This window comes from Haemorhous mexicanus, chromosome 15 (assembly GCF_027477595.1).
Source record: "Haemorhous mexicanus isolate bHaeMex1 chromosome 15, bHaeMex1.pri, whole genome shotgun sequence".
Classification (NCBI taxonomy): Eukaryota; Metazoa; Chordata; class Aves; order Passeriformes; family Fringillidae; genus Haemorhous; species Haemorhous mexicanus.
In genome coordinates this window covers 6,702,853-6,718,333 of record NC_082355.1, presented here as the reverse complement: position 1 = coordinate 6,718,333, position 15,481 = coordinate 6,702,853, and the positions used below count along the sequence as shown (strand labels likewise).

Sequence of the window (15,481 nt, the reverse complement as noted above, 5' to 3'; positions counted from 1 at the left end):
CTGGGGACTGATGGTCACTCCTGGTCCCAGTGTCCACAGCCACTTGCTCATCTACTTATTTGAACTGAACAGCACAAAAGGGGGAGTCATGGGAAGCGACTGTTTCATTCCCCCATCTGCATTCCTGGCTTTTGGCTCCTCCAGACCTTCCTAACAGAAACCAAATGTCTATTTGTGGTCTGTAAAGCATAAGCAAAACCCTGTGTGCCGGGTGGGTGGGTGGAACATAGAACACTGGATGCAGGTGCAGGATACCCAGGGGTACAGCATGCTTGCCATACCCCCATCCTTGTTCCAGTTGGGTCCTTCAGTGGGTCTGCATTGGCCAGGAACCCTCCACAGTGGGTGTTTAACCCCAGCCAGGCTCTACTCCCTGTGCCAGGCTGCTCCCTTGCTACTCAGTTCCATGTAGGATTTTTCCATCCTAGGAGAAAAAAAAAACCCTTTGCTCCACCTAAATACAGCATCTTTATGGCAAAGGCAGCATCCCCTTCCACACCAGGGGCTCATGGAGCACGGCAGGCACTGCTGGGAGTGCCAGGCATGCCAGGCAGGGAGCTCAGTCCCCCTGAGCTGCAAGAAACCCCTCTGGAAGGAAGGAATCATGTCCTGTTCCCTGGCCATGGGCAGCAGCGTGTCCCTTTGCTCCCAGGGCACTGGGTCTTTAGGTGGGGATCACCCCAAACCTGGTGGCAGCTGAGGATCCCCCTCTCAGCCTGGCTTGGATGAGACAGCATGTCCCAGTCAGAGCAGGGGTTGGGTACATCACCTGCAGGGCCATGGGCACAGACCGTGTCCTTGTCACCTGGCTGGCTGCCAGCAAAGGGTGACGTTGGACCCACAGCCCTGTCTCTGCAGCCTTGAGCCCTGGCACTGCTGAGCCCCAGCTCTTCAGCCTCAGTCCCTTGACCCCTAGGCCAGGCATGACCCCGTGCCTTGTTCCCACAGCCTTTCCCACCAGCTCAAGCAGTGGCTTTGCCACCAGGATGCTCCGCTTCTCCTTTTCACACCTTCCCTGCCTGTGCCCGGCTGTGCTGCTGCCACCCTCCCTCTCTTCAACACCTCCTCCTCCTCCGAGGCATTTTTTTTCCTTTCTAGAGAGAAGAGTGTGGGCTGGGGATTATTTGTTCCTCCATATTTTTTTTCCTCTTTAATAAGCCCCCTCTCCTGCAGCTCCGGGAGTGGAGGGGCTGATCCTACGGCTCGGCACTGTAATTGTCTCCAGCCTCTCCCTGAACCTGCTGCGGGGGCGGATTTGGAGGCGCCGATGGAGCTGCACTTCATGTTTGTCCTACTCCGGGGGGCCGTGGGCAGGATCCTCTCCCTGTCCCCCCCGCTGCCCCCTCCGCCTAATTCCCTCCTGCCAGCGTGGGGGATCGGAGCAGCCCTTCCTTCCCTCTCTCGGCTTTGCGGGGGCTGCCGCAGGAGTGGGCTTTCCCCGGCTCCGTGTCCCCCGCTCGGGACAGATGCCCCCCCGTGCTTGGGAGTTGCAGGGATGTGCCAAGGGCTTGTGGCTCGCTGGGCAGACTCCGCAGATCTCCCTCCCAGTCTCTGCCTGCCCCCAAAGCCCCACCGTGGTGCTGCCATGAGGTGTGTGGCATCTCAAACCCCACCTGCCCGGCTGTCAGGGTGGGTGACAGCCGAGGAAACGGCAGAGAAACAGGGTTGGGTGCAGCAGCCTGGCAGCCAGACCTGCCGTCCTGCCGGCCGGGCTGGGCACACACCGTGTGCCCCACAGCAGCCCGCCCCAGTCCCTTGGGGACAGTAAACTCAGGATGGACCCTCTCTGCTCTGAATCCTTGCAGGACGCTGCTCCCTGCCAGACTGTGGTGCGGGGAGAGACGTTCTGCCCAGCCCTGCCAGGACAGACCAACCCTGGCTGGCACCGGGAGCCGGAGGAGGAACGGCACTTCGCAGCGCGAGCAGCTGCCGCAGCAGAGCAGAGGTGCGGCACTTCGTCCTGATTTCCCTCTCTAAGCCCATGAAGCAGAAATTTCCCCGTGGGAAACCGCTGATTTTTGAATGTGCCAGGATGTGCTGGAAACCATCCCAGTGGAAAATCCCCAACCAGCCTCACAGCACCTTGGCTAACCTGGTGAAGCCCCTAGCTCGGGAACACCTCAGTGCTGCTGTTGAACCTGCCCTCTGGAGTGGATGGAAGAGCTGTGGGATGCACCGAGCTGGGGCTGCTGCCCCTTCATCACCCCTGGATTGAGGTGGTCGGGGGCGATGCTCGCAGGGGCTGGTGAGCTGCTGCGCCAGCTTTGCTCCTTTATTCCTTTTAAAATGCATGGTCCAGGTGGTTTTAGACCACAGTGCCAGGCAATGCAGGCAGCCCCTGAGGCTGGGTGCTCAGCCCTCCAGTCAGCACTCACCCAGCAAAGCGTCGCAGCCCAGATACCTCCAGGAACCTTCCTGGTCTTCTCCCATCACTCCTGGCCCATGGACTCCCCTCCACATCCCCACAGCCACCTCTGCCCAGCCAGAGCCCCACAGCCTCACCACTGGCACAGAGCAGCCACTGCCTCACCTGCCCATCCCCTGCCACCACCAGAAAGCCCTAGAGCCCTGAAAAGCCAAGAAAAGTCTGGAAAAAGCAGGTCCCACATCCCACCTTGCCACCAGCTCCCCAGAGGGTGCCCATTCCCCTGCCTGCAGTGCCAGCTGGGGCTGACCCTGCCACAGGGACCCACTCCCCAACCCAATCCCCTGCTGTCCACCAGCCCCTCTCTGTCACCCTGATGCCACAGAGATGTGTGTGAATGTCCCAGGACTGGGATAGTCCATCTGCCTCCACGGAGCTGTACTTCACAGCAGCACCCCTGTGCCATAGAATGGCTGGGGAATATGAGCAGCACTCAGCCCAGCCAGCACAAAGTCCTCCTGTCTCAGCCTCTCCATTTCCCCATCTCTGCCCTCTCCCCTCTCCCTTGCCCCCGTTTCACACGCCCACATGCAGGTGGGCACAGGCTCAGGCACCGGCTGCACCGCGCTGGGCAGTGCGGGGCTGTGGGGCTGGAGCATCCCTGTGCCTCTGGATGGACGAAGCTTCCCCTCCGGAGCACAGGCACCCTGAGCCCACCACCACACTGTCAGCACTCTGCAGGGACAGTGGCCACACGGCCCAGATTTACACACCAGCTCCAAAAAAAAAGCACAGAAACCAAAACAGAGGCACATGCCTGCTCACTCCTGCGCCGGTTTGCAGCCACACACTGGGCAGGACGCAGAGCATCCCTCCACACAGGGAACCTGGCATCCCCTGCTGCACCCGGGGTGCTCAGCGCTCCCCAGGATCCCCTTGCTGGGCACAGGCAGCTCTGTTTGCACAAACACACACACACACACACACACACACACACACACACACACACACACACACACACACCCCTGATGCAGGCACACACGATGACACCTGGACCCAAGGAGCTCTCCCTCGCAGGAGAGCAGGGTCAGACAGGTCTATGGCTCACCCACACTGGGACAGGGGGTAGCGAATACCCTGGATCTTTCCAAAAGCCACCAGGATTCTCTGGGGTCTGCCAGGCAGACTGGGTCTACTGCAGGTCTAGTCAAGCCTCAGTGAATCCACACAGATAAATTCCCTAAAGAAATGTTTGGAGTGTCCATTGCTTTGGCTTTCCTCCTCAGCTGTCCTGTCCTTTCTCCCGGCTGGGGAACTTCCCAAGGGAGCTAGCAGCCTTCTTTTTTGGGATCAGCTTTTCTATAATAGGGGCAGCCAAGCCCTTCACAGGTAATTCCAGACCTCTGGGGTGTCCCAAGCCCCCAGTCAAGCACCCATCAGCAGCCCCTGAGCTCAGGTAGGGACAGAGAAGCAGGTCTGGGGCTGGAAGTCCCCATCCTCACTCGCGTGCCCTCTCTGATTCCCACTGCATGCTCTCCATGCCCACCTCCTTTCCCTCATCTCCAGCAGTTCCCAGCTCCACTGAGTCTCTCTCCCAGCCAGGGCACAGCCCCGCTCTGAGCATCCCAGCCCCATCTCCAACTTACTTGCCCAGTTCCTCAAAGAGCTGGTACTCCTCAGTGAAGCGATTGCAGGTGATGGTGGCCATCCTGAGGGGCTGGAAATGCTCCCTCCCAGTGCAGAGTTTGGGGCAAGCAGCTCTCCTCTCGCTCCCTCCCTCTCCGTATGCTCCCGGGGCTCTCTCCTCGCTGAGGTAAATAAGGGAATATATTTGATTGACAAGCCCAGAGATAATGATGAGGGCAATTTGTCTTCTCAGCTTCACAAGCCTTCGTCAGCATCGCCGTCCCCATGGTGACCACCGCTGCCAGAAACGCCCTGTTTCTGTTGCCGGGGCAACTGCTTCCCAAACCCGCCACCCTCTGGGGGACCAAGGCCCTGCTGAGGACCCGGCCTAGGGGCTGCCCAGGGGTCATCCCCCTGCTGCGGAAGGGGGATATCTAAAATACAACTATTAATGGCAAATTAAAGGCTGTGGCAGTGGTAAAATAATTGGGGCAAAAAAGGTTTCCATGGAAACTGTGGTTTCCATGTTGCAGGAGGATGCTGTCACCCCAGCAACTGCTTATTTCCCCCCCCCAAAAAAAAATCCAGGCCCTGCTGGTACCTGCAGCAGCATTCCTGGGGGCCCTGGGGGCTGTGGGATGGGATGGGGCCACAGCAGGAGGGAGCAGATGGAGCAGAAGTGTGTCAGGAAAAGCTGGAGAAATCATGGCAGGTCCCCAGGTCCCCACACCGTCCCGCCTTCAGCCAGGGTCCCCAGAGGGGCTGGCCCTGATCCCACTGCAGGGAGGGCTCGCTGCTCCCACTCTCCCCTCTGCCCACTGTGTCCCCCAAGGGCCCTGGGGTTCCCATGGAGCAGCTCCTGAGGGTCTCCCCCAGAGAGGGGTGAGCAGCCTGGCCTGAAGCACAGCTAGAGGGGAGCACAGAGTCCTGGGGTGCTATGTCCCAGTGCTGCCCAAGCCAGGGTAGAAATGGGGGAGTTTCAAAGTGAGAACAGGAGGAAGGTCTGGCCCTCAGTCCTTGGACTTCTTGTTGTTGAGTCGCCTCTCTGCTATGCTGAACATAAGAAAGCACAAAGAGTGCAATAAAAGTGGAGCTGTGAGGTCCAAAACCTCAGGGAAGGGGTTTCCCTCTGAGTCCCCACCAGCCCTCACTGGGGATCCAGCAGCACCCTCTCTGTCTATACCACCCCTTGCATTTTCCACCTGCTGACTTCCCCCAGAAGAGCTTTCTACGAAGCTTTTGTCCCATTTCTGGATGATTTTGCACTAGGAGAACCCTCCTGACAACAGGAGAAGGGACTCCCTTTGTCAGCTGGGAGGGCATTGCCTTTGGCAGCTGAGATGGATTGAGCTCCCTTTCAGGCTGCCATGGAAGGGTTAAAAGGAAAAGAAAAGGTTCTAACCAGACAAAAATAGGGAGAAATCTTTGAGAGGGGAGAGAGGAGGAGCAGAGAGGGAGAGAAGAAAGGAGGTGGAAGTGGAGGAGGACAGCAAGTGGCGGAGTGAGGAAGAGGAGGGGGAGGAGGAGAAAGGTCTAATGGCTTTTCCATTAATTGCACCATTACCCACCTTCATCCCCACCTTGTACCCCTGCATCCAAGCTCCCGCTCCTGGCTGGTCCCATCCAGGGGACCCTGCTGGCAGAGCAGGGACTGATTCCCAGCCATGGAAGGGTACAGGGATGGAGCCACAGTCCCACCCTGGGCGTGCCCTGGCATGGGCAGAGCACACCAGGCACCCTCGCTTGGGCTGCAGGCAGTGCACATGTGCCGTCTGTGCCCCGGGGACATGACGATCCCCAAAACACCTCCAGGCATCTGCACAACTCCTCCCCGTGCTGCTCCCACAAAAAAGGGGTTCATTCCCCACCCCAGGGCTGTGCCAGGAGGTGGGGGCTGCCATGGGGGCCGGTGCATCCGGATCTTTGTGGGAGTGCTCTCCTCCCGCAGCATTTTGCTGCCATCCCCCAGCAGCCCCCTGGAACCCTAGAGGCAAGAGCCCCCCACTCCCAGGACCCCCTGGATGCCCGTGGGCAGCTCTGTGCCCCTGCCTCACTCCCACTCCCTCCCACCTGCGCTGCCGTTCGTTCGTGTCCCCGTGAGCTCCGCAATGTGACCTGCCCCCTCCCCGTGCCACCCCCGCACTGCCACACGTGCTCAGCCCGACACGCGTGACTCTGAGTGCTCCTGACACACGGGGAGGGCTCTGTCCCTTCCTTCCCCCCGGGGCCCTGCTGCAGCCCAACCCCTCACCCGGGCAGGGGTGATGGCACAGTCCCCACGAGGACCCTGCCTCCCTCCCCAGGGCTCTCCTGCCTGGCAGAGACGGCTCACCAGGAAAAGTTTCTCCCTCTCTGCTCTTTTCTCTATTCGGTTTTTTTTTTTTCCTTTTCCTCGACATTTTTCCTTCTGAGGGTAAGGGGGTGTCAGACTTCTGCGTGCTGAACAGGCTCTGCTTTGCTGATAATGTTTTCCCAAGCAGGAACTGCTGTGTGGTCCCAGTCCTGGGTGCTTGGGGACAATTCCAGGGGAACAGGAGCTCTGGGTGGAACCTTCCACCTCTGGGTTGGGGGCTCCCCTGTAGGGGGGAGTAGTCCCAGTTCTCTCTCAGAGGCCTCAGGAGATCCTTAGGACGTGTCTGTTCACAGCCATCCCAAGATTTGCTCTTGCAGGGCTTTGGGAGCCATGCTGCTCTCCTGCTGCCATGCTCGGGTCTGGCCACCTGATGGAGACCTTCATCCCCAGCGCTCCTCTCCATCACTGGGCTGGCCTTTCCAAAAATGCATCCTGCTCCCCACACCCTGCCCCAGCTCTGCCTGCAGAGCTTTGGTTTCTGCATCCCAGCACGGGGCTGCTCCAGGGTGGGCACCCGAGGTCAGATGCTGAACCCCAACCACACGGGATGGGCAGCTCAGGATGGATCCACGTGTCCTGGGGGGCTGCAGCAGTGTCCCTGCTCCCAGGGGATGGGACTTGCAGCAGTGCCTCGCACACCAAACCAGCCAGGCTGCCAATTACATACTGCAGAGATCCCAAAATTGCTGGGACAGTTTCACATGCAAGCTGGGGTCTGGGGGATGCTCAGTTGTTGTCCTCTGGGAAGCTGAATTTGGGGTTATTTTTAGATAAGATTATAAATACCGTGGTGAGGAGAGCTAATTTACATTTAGGGCTGTGTTTGCAAACGTGCCCTGTCCCTATGGGCCCAGCACTTGCTCCTGCAACCACAGAAAGGTGCTTTAGGCTGAGACAGGGTGCCACCCTCAGTGCCACCCTCTCCCCTACAGCAGGGTTCATATGCAAAGACCCTCCTGGGGACATGCCCATGATACTTGGGGACACTCAGCAGGTGCCATATGGCTCCCTGGAACCAGCATGCACCGGATCTGAGTGGGGAGAACCTGCAAAACCAGTCATTCTCAGATCTCTGGCATGAGAAAGGACACAAGTGCCCCTGATGCAGAACACCTTCTGAGGTGCTCAGGGTGCTCTGCCACTGGGGCAGTTTGCTGGGATGCCCATCCCCTGTCCTAATACTGGGCTACTCCCCTCTCTCAGGTGGGAGTTCCTGCAGGACTGGAGAGGCTTTGACGTACCCCCATTCCTGCCTAATGCATCCCATCCCTATTCCATCCCGTCCTATTCCACTCCCCTCCTCTTCCCAGCCCAGCCCAGCCCAGCCCGGCCCCACCCTCCTCTTATCCTCCTCCCCATCTCTATCCCATCCCAACTCCATTCATTCCCAGCCCATCCCCTTCCCCCTCGCACCAGCCAGCAGGCTGGAAACAGCCCGGGTGGAGACAGCCGGTCCATGGTGGCAGAGGCAGGCACCACCGCCCCGCTCCATCCCCGAGGGCCCCGATGCACCCCCTGCCCTTCCCTCCCGTGCCCCGTCCTGCACCCAGCTCCTGCGGGGCTCTGCAGCTGCCTGGGGCTTGCCAGGCGCTTTGAAGGGAGGCTGGGAAGGAGGGGAGCCTCAGCCTGTCTGTGAAAACACATCTCCCGGGTGCAGGGAACTCCACCGCCTGAGCATCTCTCCAGCTGCATTAACCCCTTGGCAGCCAGAGCGTGCACACAGTCCCAGGGCACTTCAGCTCTCTGAAAACACGGGGTTTTGGCACATAGCTGTGTTTTTCCCAGCACAGACCATTAATGAGCATTGCTCTGATGAGGAGAACACGTGACAGCAGCTGCATCTCCTTTCCCAGCCCAATGTTCAGACACAGCACAGCTGGAATCAGGGGTGAAGGACAACTGCTGCCCTCGGGCTGGAGGCTTTGCTCTCTCCAAGCACCCAGAGATGCTCCTGCCTACTTCTCCTCTTTGTTTTCAGGGACTAAGATTTTCCTTCAGCTGCTTCTTCTTGCAAAGATCCAGAATCCAACTCTTTTTAATTAAAAATACAGATGACAACAGATCCACCACTGTGGCCAGGCTGACTGCAAACCCAGCATCAGCCCAGCAGATCCAAATCTGGAAAGAGGAAGTGTTACCAGACGAACATTTTCATGGGGATGTTAGTAAAAAGTGAAGGGAGAAAGATTGAGCATGTTTTCATGGAAATTTCCATTTTTGAAGAAAAATAAAATAAAGACTAAACTTGGATGCATTTATGTAAATATGGAAATGAAAGCTGTTTCCCGAACCTTGTAACCACCTCATGTCTAGCCCTGCTCTCCCATTCCCTTCAGCACCAACTCTCCCTTAGCTAATATTTGTTCTCAAGCCCCTGCAGCATCACACCCTGCTCTCCCCTGGCTTTGGCTCTGCTTGCAGCAGCCTCCTCTTCTTCAGCAAAGTGTTGCTTTATTTTCAGCAACTGCTTGGCTTTGCCAAATGGCAGCCGGTGCCGCAGTTCCGCTGGTGGTGCACATCCCCAGGGACCAGGCTGGCTGGTTTGATTTGAGGTAGTTTGAGGATGTGGAGCATCCTCTTGGGCTCACCTCCAGCCAGGCGATGCCATGGGGACCAGTCCTCTCGGAGAAACATGCTAAGGGAGCAGGGATGGAGATGGGGCTGATGGAGGAGCTGAGCCCCCTCTGAACCCTGTGCTTGGGATGTGCCTGCAGGGATGCAGGGATGCAGGAGCCAGTGGGGTGGGATGGCACAGCGATGGGCGTGTGCAGAGCTGCGGGGACTGGCGCACACACTGCCACACTCCAGCTTTTCAAACTCCTTCCCAGCTCTACAAGAAGAGGCCTCCTCTCTTCTGCCTTGCTGTCAGCTGTTTTTTTCCTTTGTTTCTATAGAAAATCCCAATACCCCCAAATAATCCAGCTAAGAGTAAGAAAAAAAAAATACAAACATGTCATTTTCTTCCCATCCTCATCCCTCTCTCACACACAGGGCTTGAAAGAGCACTGAAAGGTATTCAGTGTTCATGCTGCCAATTGTCACATCTTTCAATGACAGATTTTAAATGAATGTTATTTTGCAAGGGAGAAAGAGAGGGGGGAAAAGAAAAAAAATAGAAAGCCCACACTGCTCATCCAAGAGCTGACAAGTCCTAACGGGCCTCATTTTCCAGAGACAAAAATAACTATTTTCAAAATTCACAGCAGGGCCTTCGCCTACACACGCTGCACCAAGAGAAACCTGTGGGGAGAAATGTAAAACACATTGTGTAAATGGAAATGCACCATGCATCCAAAACGATTTTAAAGCTATTTACCCCCTTCCATCCTCGCCAGCTCTCCTGTGAGCGCACGTATGCGCGCTCTCACCCTGCTGAAGGCGCGGGGGCCCGGAGCTCTGCTGGCTTCCCTGGCCCCTGGCAATCCCAGGGCTGCCTCCCCTCAGCAGTGGATGATGGGGAGGTGTTTTCCTCCCCACACGTGTGCTGCTGGAAGAGTAGTGCCCATCTGTGAGGAGGGGATGTGGCGTGGGGCTGGCAGGCAGGAGACGGCCCCATCATCCCCGTCCTCTACCATGGCTTCAAAAGTCCTGCATCTACATAACAGCAGATCAGCTTCTGCAGAGACCTTCTTGAGATCTTCTCTCTGCCCCAGGTTCAGCAATGGGATGTGGGGACAGGGACAGGGACAGGGACAGGGACAGGGACAGGGACAGGGACAGGGACAGGGACAGCTCCAGCAGTGGGAAGGGGCAGACAGTGTGGCTGGCTGATTGGATGTGTAGGATTCACAGGGAGGAACAGGGGTGCCTAGAGGCTTGCACAGGATGGGGGTGTCTAGGCAAATGTTGGGTGAAAGGCTCTGCTGGGTAGCTGACCCATGTAGAGTCCACCACCAGAGCCTGAGGCAAACCTGCCTCCCAAATGTGGGGCCAAAGAGAACCACCTGTCCTCTGGGAGCATCCAACCATGACTCCATGGGCCACAGCTCCTCATCAGGGCTGCTCCCCGCCCCCCAAGCCAGGGGAGAGGGAAAGCCATAGCCCCACATGAGGTCACTGTAGCAGCATGACTTAGTCCAGCCACGTTGATCTCAACTCTGACGTCCATGGTCAGGAATCCATCCCGCCACAAAGAAGCAACATGGTCTTGGGTTTGGGGGAGGCCCTCAAGTTCTCAGAGCAAGAGCAGAGGTTGCAGCTGCTTGGCAGCAGGCTGCAAGCCAGGAGCAAATAGAGGAAAATGGCGAGGGTTAATGTGAAGGCAGAGACTCCCATGCTTCCTCCTGCCCTTGCAATGGCCAACACTTAAAGCTTATGATTGGCTGCAGAATCCTTGAGGAAAGGGTCTCTCTCTTTGGAAGCAGCTGTGCAGGGCCAGCCCAGCTCAGCACAATCATTCACCACCACCAAGCACTGCAGCAGAGACCACATCACCCTTCCTCACCCACTGGGAGCAACTCCCTGTGGCCACCACTCCAGCCAGGGAGGAGAAGTGTTTTGGAGTGAACCCTGGAGCAGGGAGAGCAAGAGAGCACTGGCCACCTCCCTGCCTGTCCCTCACTCCCATCCCATGGCACTGCAGTCCAGAGCTCCACCCTGGCCAGGATGGGTGGATGCTGGGGGAGTGTCCTGTCAGATGCGGTTGGACATGAGCCTAGTGTTCAGCTTGCGGAAGAAGGAGCGCAGCTTGCAGATCTTGCACTTCTTCTTCTTCTTGTTCCTGCTTTTCAGGGACTCCCGGCCTCCTTCCCACTCCTCCCCATCATCCTCACTGGCCCAAGGTCCCCAGGCACCGCCGTTGAAGTCTGGGTGAGCGCGGGGGTTCTCCGCAGGGTACCGCACTGGGATGGCTGTGCGGTTGTAGTGCACGAGCCTCATCAGGAGGCTCCTGACCACGTCTGGGCGCTGCTCTGAGAGGTCGTAGCGCTCGTAGGGGTCAGCGGTGATGTTGAAGAGCCACACGGACTTTCTCAGGCCATCAGTGAGACGCTCCAGGTTCCACCAGCTCCCTGGGAAGTTGGTCAGGGTCTGTGGGGGTATCCAGTCACTGTACCCTGGGTCACCAGTGAGGAGCTTCCACTCCCCGACCCGGATGGAAGCTTGCACAGCCGTGTTCCAGATGCCAAAGCCGTCCTCCAAGGAGCCGTACTTGGCATGGTTGTACAAGGGGTCGATGTTGTGCAGGATTTCGGTGCGTGGCGACTCTTTACCCTCACTGATAGCAGGCCAGACATCATAGCCATCCAAGCCTTGGACATTGCTCAGGTTGCCCCTGGCCAGGCTGACCAGAGTAGGGTACCAGTCTGTAATGTGAACCAGCGCCCAGCTTGTCCGACGCTTGCGCTTGATCAGGGGACTGTGGACAAAACCAATGCCACGCACTCCCCCTTCCCAATACGTCCCTTTGCGACCCCGTAGCGGCCAGTTGCTTCCCCCGGAGAAGGTCTGCCCGCCGTTGTCCGTGGAGAACACGATCACACTGTTATCATAATACCCATACTTCTTGAGGGCCCAGGTGATGTTCTTCACCGCCTCGTCCATGCAGGTCACCATGGCCGCATACTTGCGGCGGGCAACGTTGCCCATGGAGCGGTAGCGGTAGATGTACTCCTTGGGGGACTGCAGGGGCGTGTGCACCGCTTGGAAGGCCACGTAGATGAAGATGGGCTCCTTGGGGCTGTGGGATGCCAGGATCTTGCTGACACGCTGGGCATAGAGGAAGGTGGAATACTTCCCACTCTGGTCCCAAGCCACGTCCTCCCCCTCGTGCAGGTCATAGCCGCAGACGTCCGGCCCGTCGCAGTTGTCGTAGGTGTAGTAATCCACGTTGCCTGTCAGGGAGCCCAGGAAGGTGTCAAAGCCCCGGCGAGTGGGCAGGCACTCCTTCTTGTAGAAGCCAAGGTGCCACTTGCCCACCATGTGCGTGGAGTAGCCGGCTTCCTGCAGCTTCTGTGGCAGAGTGACCTGGTCGAGGGGCAGGCAGTTGGGCTGCCGAGGGCGGATGATGGAGTGCTGCAACCCTGTGTGGATCTGGTACCTGCCAGGATGAAGAGCCAGAGGAAAGCAGCACTGGGTAATGAGGAGCAACACTGGGTGAGATGTGATGGAACTTTGTGTGTTGGAAACCCAAAACACATGCAGATTTCTATGTCACCCAGCCCAACCCAATGAAACAAGCTCCAGCCAGGGACAGGGAGCTCCTATCCATCCGTAAGTACCAAAAGGAGATGAAAAGAACACAGAGGCTCAGCAGACATCTCACAAAAATGCCACCAACATTTGTCCCCACTGCTGCCAGCCTGGGGAGGTGGCTGGGCTGTGTCAGGGCTGGGCAGCACAAGCAAGAGGGTTCATAATGCCCCACCTGAATGTCCCCACTATCTCTGTCTTCCCCTGCTTTGCACACCACAAAGATGTCTGGGACCCCTCAAGAACCATCAGGAGAGAAGGGAGGCCTTTGCTTGGACCCTGGTGAGCTCCACCACTCCAGGCAGTAGGTGACCACATCCATAGGCACCTCCCTGGGCCCACTCCTCAGCAGGAAGTGGTCTGGTGGGATCTGCCTCCTACAGGAAGTGCTGACCACACAGCACTGCTCCAGAGAAAGTCCCACCTATCCTAGAAGGCAGAATGGCCCAGGATAAGGGGACATCTGACTGTGCTGCCATGGGAGAGGGCAATGGAGCAACATCCAGCCTGTGCTGGCCAGTGCAGCACTGAACATGCATGCAGGCAAAGCACAGACCAAGGGCCTCACAGCAAATCACCAAGAGCCAGCGTGTCAGGGATTACCTGGGGACATAGCTCCTTGCCCAGCACCAAACACCTCCTGACTAGAGACCACCCTCCCTTTGGGAGCAAAGTGACATCATTACCCAGCAGCATCCACATTTTTGCGCTTGCCATGTGCCACTCTTTGTCCTGTGTGGAAATCAACTATTCACCCAGGAAGTTTTCTAGAGAAATCCAGATCTGCTGGAGGATCTCCATCCTCTGCCAATACATCAGGGCATCACTCTAGCAGCAAGCTGGGGTTAAGCCCCTCAGAGAAGGGACAAAAGGGGGACATGAGTAGGCTGTGAGCAGGCACTGGCTTACCTGCCAGTTATCAGCTGGCTCCGGGACGGGGTGCAGATGGGCTGGATGTAGTAGTTCTCCAGCTTCACACCCTCTGCTGCCAGCCTGTCCAGCGTCGGCGTCTGGATATCTGAGCCGTGGTAGCCGATGTCGTGGTAGCCCTGGTCGTCGGTCAGAATGAAGATGATATGGGGCGGCCTGGTGAAGGTGGGAGGCAGTGATTTCTCCATGGGGTCTGTGGCCACATCGGCCACCAAACTGGGCTTCATCCAGTCCCAAGACAAATAGCCAAAGCTGAGCAGGCTGACGAGCGAGAAACCCGTGAGGGCATAGACGGCCATCCTGAAGCACTGTGCTGCCTGCCAAGGGTGTTACTGTCCCAGCATCGCCTCAGAGCCACGAAAACGGGAGGTCTCCCCCTCCTCCAGGAGGGCTCCCTGACCTAGAGGATGCTCCCCGCAAGCCCCGCAGCCGGTTTTGCGGGAGCAGCTTCCATCCAGGCACACTCGCGTGCACACAAAGAACTTAATCCACCGGGGCTGGGTCGCTTTCAGTCAAAGGAAAATAAACCCCGCGCTGCTCCAATCACACACATCTGCACGGCAGGACGGGCTCCTCGCACCGACTGCCGCCGGCCCGGGGCCGCTCACCAGCGTCCCGAGCGCTGGAAACACTTCCTGCCTTCCTGGGGCTTTCTCCCTTTACGAAGAGCTCCGCAAAATCCTCGTCAAAGTTGCTCTGGGTTCTTGTCTGCTCCAGCCCTCCGCCTGTCCGGTATCCAGCCGGCTCGCTCGGGACACGCCGAACCTCGTCGTTAAACTCCTGCGGAAGAGGGTGCTAAAGTTCAAGCCCAGAGGTGCCGAGCTCTCCTCCTCACTCTCCGGGCAAGAGCCGCCCTCTCCTTTTCCCAACCTCCGCTCCAAGGCACAGTCCCAACATCTGTCAGGAGTTGTCTAAGCCGCCAGGTTTATGGGGAGCTGCCGGCTCAGCCCCTCCCAGCTCAGCGGCTCCAGCAAAAAGCTGGGAAGCCCCAGGGCGTGCAGGGTCCTGAGCCTGGCATTCCCTGAGCCTCCGATGCTTCCCTCCCTGCTTGCACCCAGCCGTGTGACACATGGATCAGGACCCTTGGTGGGATGCTCAGCTGAAGCCCCCGCAGCATCCAGCCCGGGAGGGCAGCGGGAAGGGCTGGATCTCTGGGAGGGATTGCTAGGCCAGCTGCCCACACTGGCAGGATCATCATCCAAAGTAATCATGAACAAGGAGAAGCTGCAAAAACTTGTTTGAACACCCCCAGTGTTAATAAAACCACCCAGGGACTTGTAGAGCACTAAGGAGTGGTGGGTGCTGCTGAACACATTTCCCAAGTGGGGAAACTGAGGCAGCAAAGGGCCATTGTCACATGAGAGGGGCAAGGTTTGGTGGGAACCAGAGACTTCTGCCAGTGCAGGGGTACTGATCTGAGCTCGGGGTACTGGGACAAGGGCCCTTCCCTGATGCTTCAGGGGAGGGTGTTGGCAGAGATTAGCAATGGCCCCGTGCAATTCCTTCTGCATTCATCAGGAAGCCCTCGTGCCTGGTATGCATCTTGTCCCCCCCACTTTCCCAGCCAAAAACATGGCCCAGGAAGAGGGATTTTTAGCACAAACCCGTGTCAGAGCTGGGAGCTGAGTCCTGTGGCTGTTTGCAGTCCCAAAGTGATGGGGACCTGAGGGGTCCCAGTACACTCGGCACCCCAAAAGCCCCCAGCCCAGCCACCCCACCTGCCTCTACAACCACAGGGCTGTGGTGGGGGCTCCCTGGGGGGCTGGGAGGGCTCTGCCTTCAGAACTGGCTCAGAAGAGCAGATGAGACAGATGGCTTCATGGCCCCCTACACATCTCCTTCCCAGATCCCCTCCTCTGGGTCCCCTCCCTGGGCTCCTCCCACACTCCCTGTCCTTCCACTGACCCTCCAGCTCCCAAGTGTCCGCCCTGCCCCACACCAGCCTGCTCCCTAGGACCTTAGGCACCATGGAGGAGTGGGGAGGAGGGATCACGAGGGGATCACTCCCAGGGACTCCA

General features: G+C 58.0%; 2 protein-coding genes across 4 annotated transcripts in view; both read right to left on the bottom strand.

Moving 5' to 3' along the window:
• The window catches only part of CAMK2A (calcium/calmodulin dependent protein kinase II alpha), a 34,276-nt gene extending 30,136 nt beyond the window's left edge, over window positions 1-4,140 (bottom strand). For all 3 annotated transcript variants that reach the window (XM_059860228.1, XM_059860229.1, XM_059860230.1), the window contains exon 1: window positions 4,012-4,140. In XM_059860228.1, coding sequence (XP_059716211.1) covers window positions 4,012-4,073 — 62 coding nt within the window. In that variant the 5' untranslated portion in view covers window positions 4,074-4,140. The remainder of the gene's footprint in view (window positions 1-4,011) is intronic.
• A 4,223-nt stretch (window positions 4,141-8,363) lies between these two features.
• Window positions 8,364-14,672, bottom strand: ARSI (arylsulfatase family member I). Its single transcript, XM_059860223.1, has 2 exons — window positions 13,443-14,672; window positions 8,364-12,381 (listed from the first exon to the last, which is right to left on the bottom strand). The coding sequence occupies exons 1-2, from the start codon at window positions 13,760-13,762 to the stop codon at window positions 10,977-10,979; spliced, it is 1,725 nt and encodes a 574-aa protein (XP_059716206.1). The 5' UTR covers window positions 13,763-14,672; the 3' UTR covers window positions 8,364-10,976.
• Window positions 14,673-15,481: the final 809 nt, after the last annotated feature.

Coding starts and splice junctions, on each gene's coding strand:
- ARSI (XM_059860223.1), bottom strand. CDS start 13,762: ATGGCCGTCTATGCCCTCACGGGTTTCTCGCTCGTCAGCCTGCTCAGC. Junction 12,382..13,442: donor AGCCAGCTGATAACTGGCAG/GTAAGCCAGTGC, acceptor TCATCCTGGCAG/GTACCAGATCCACACAGGGT.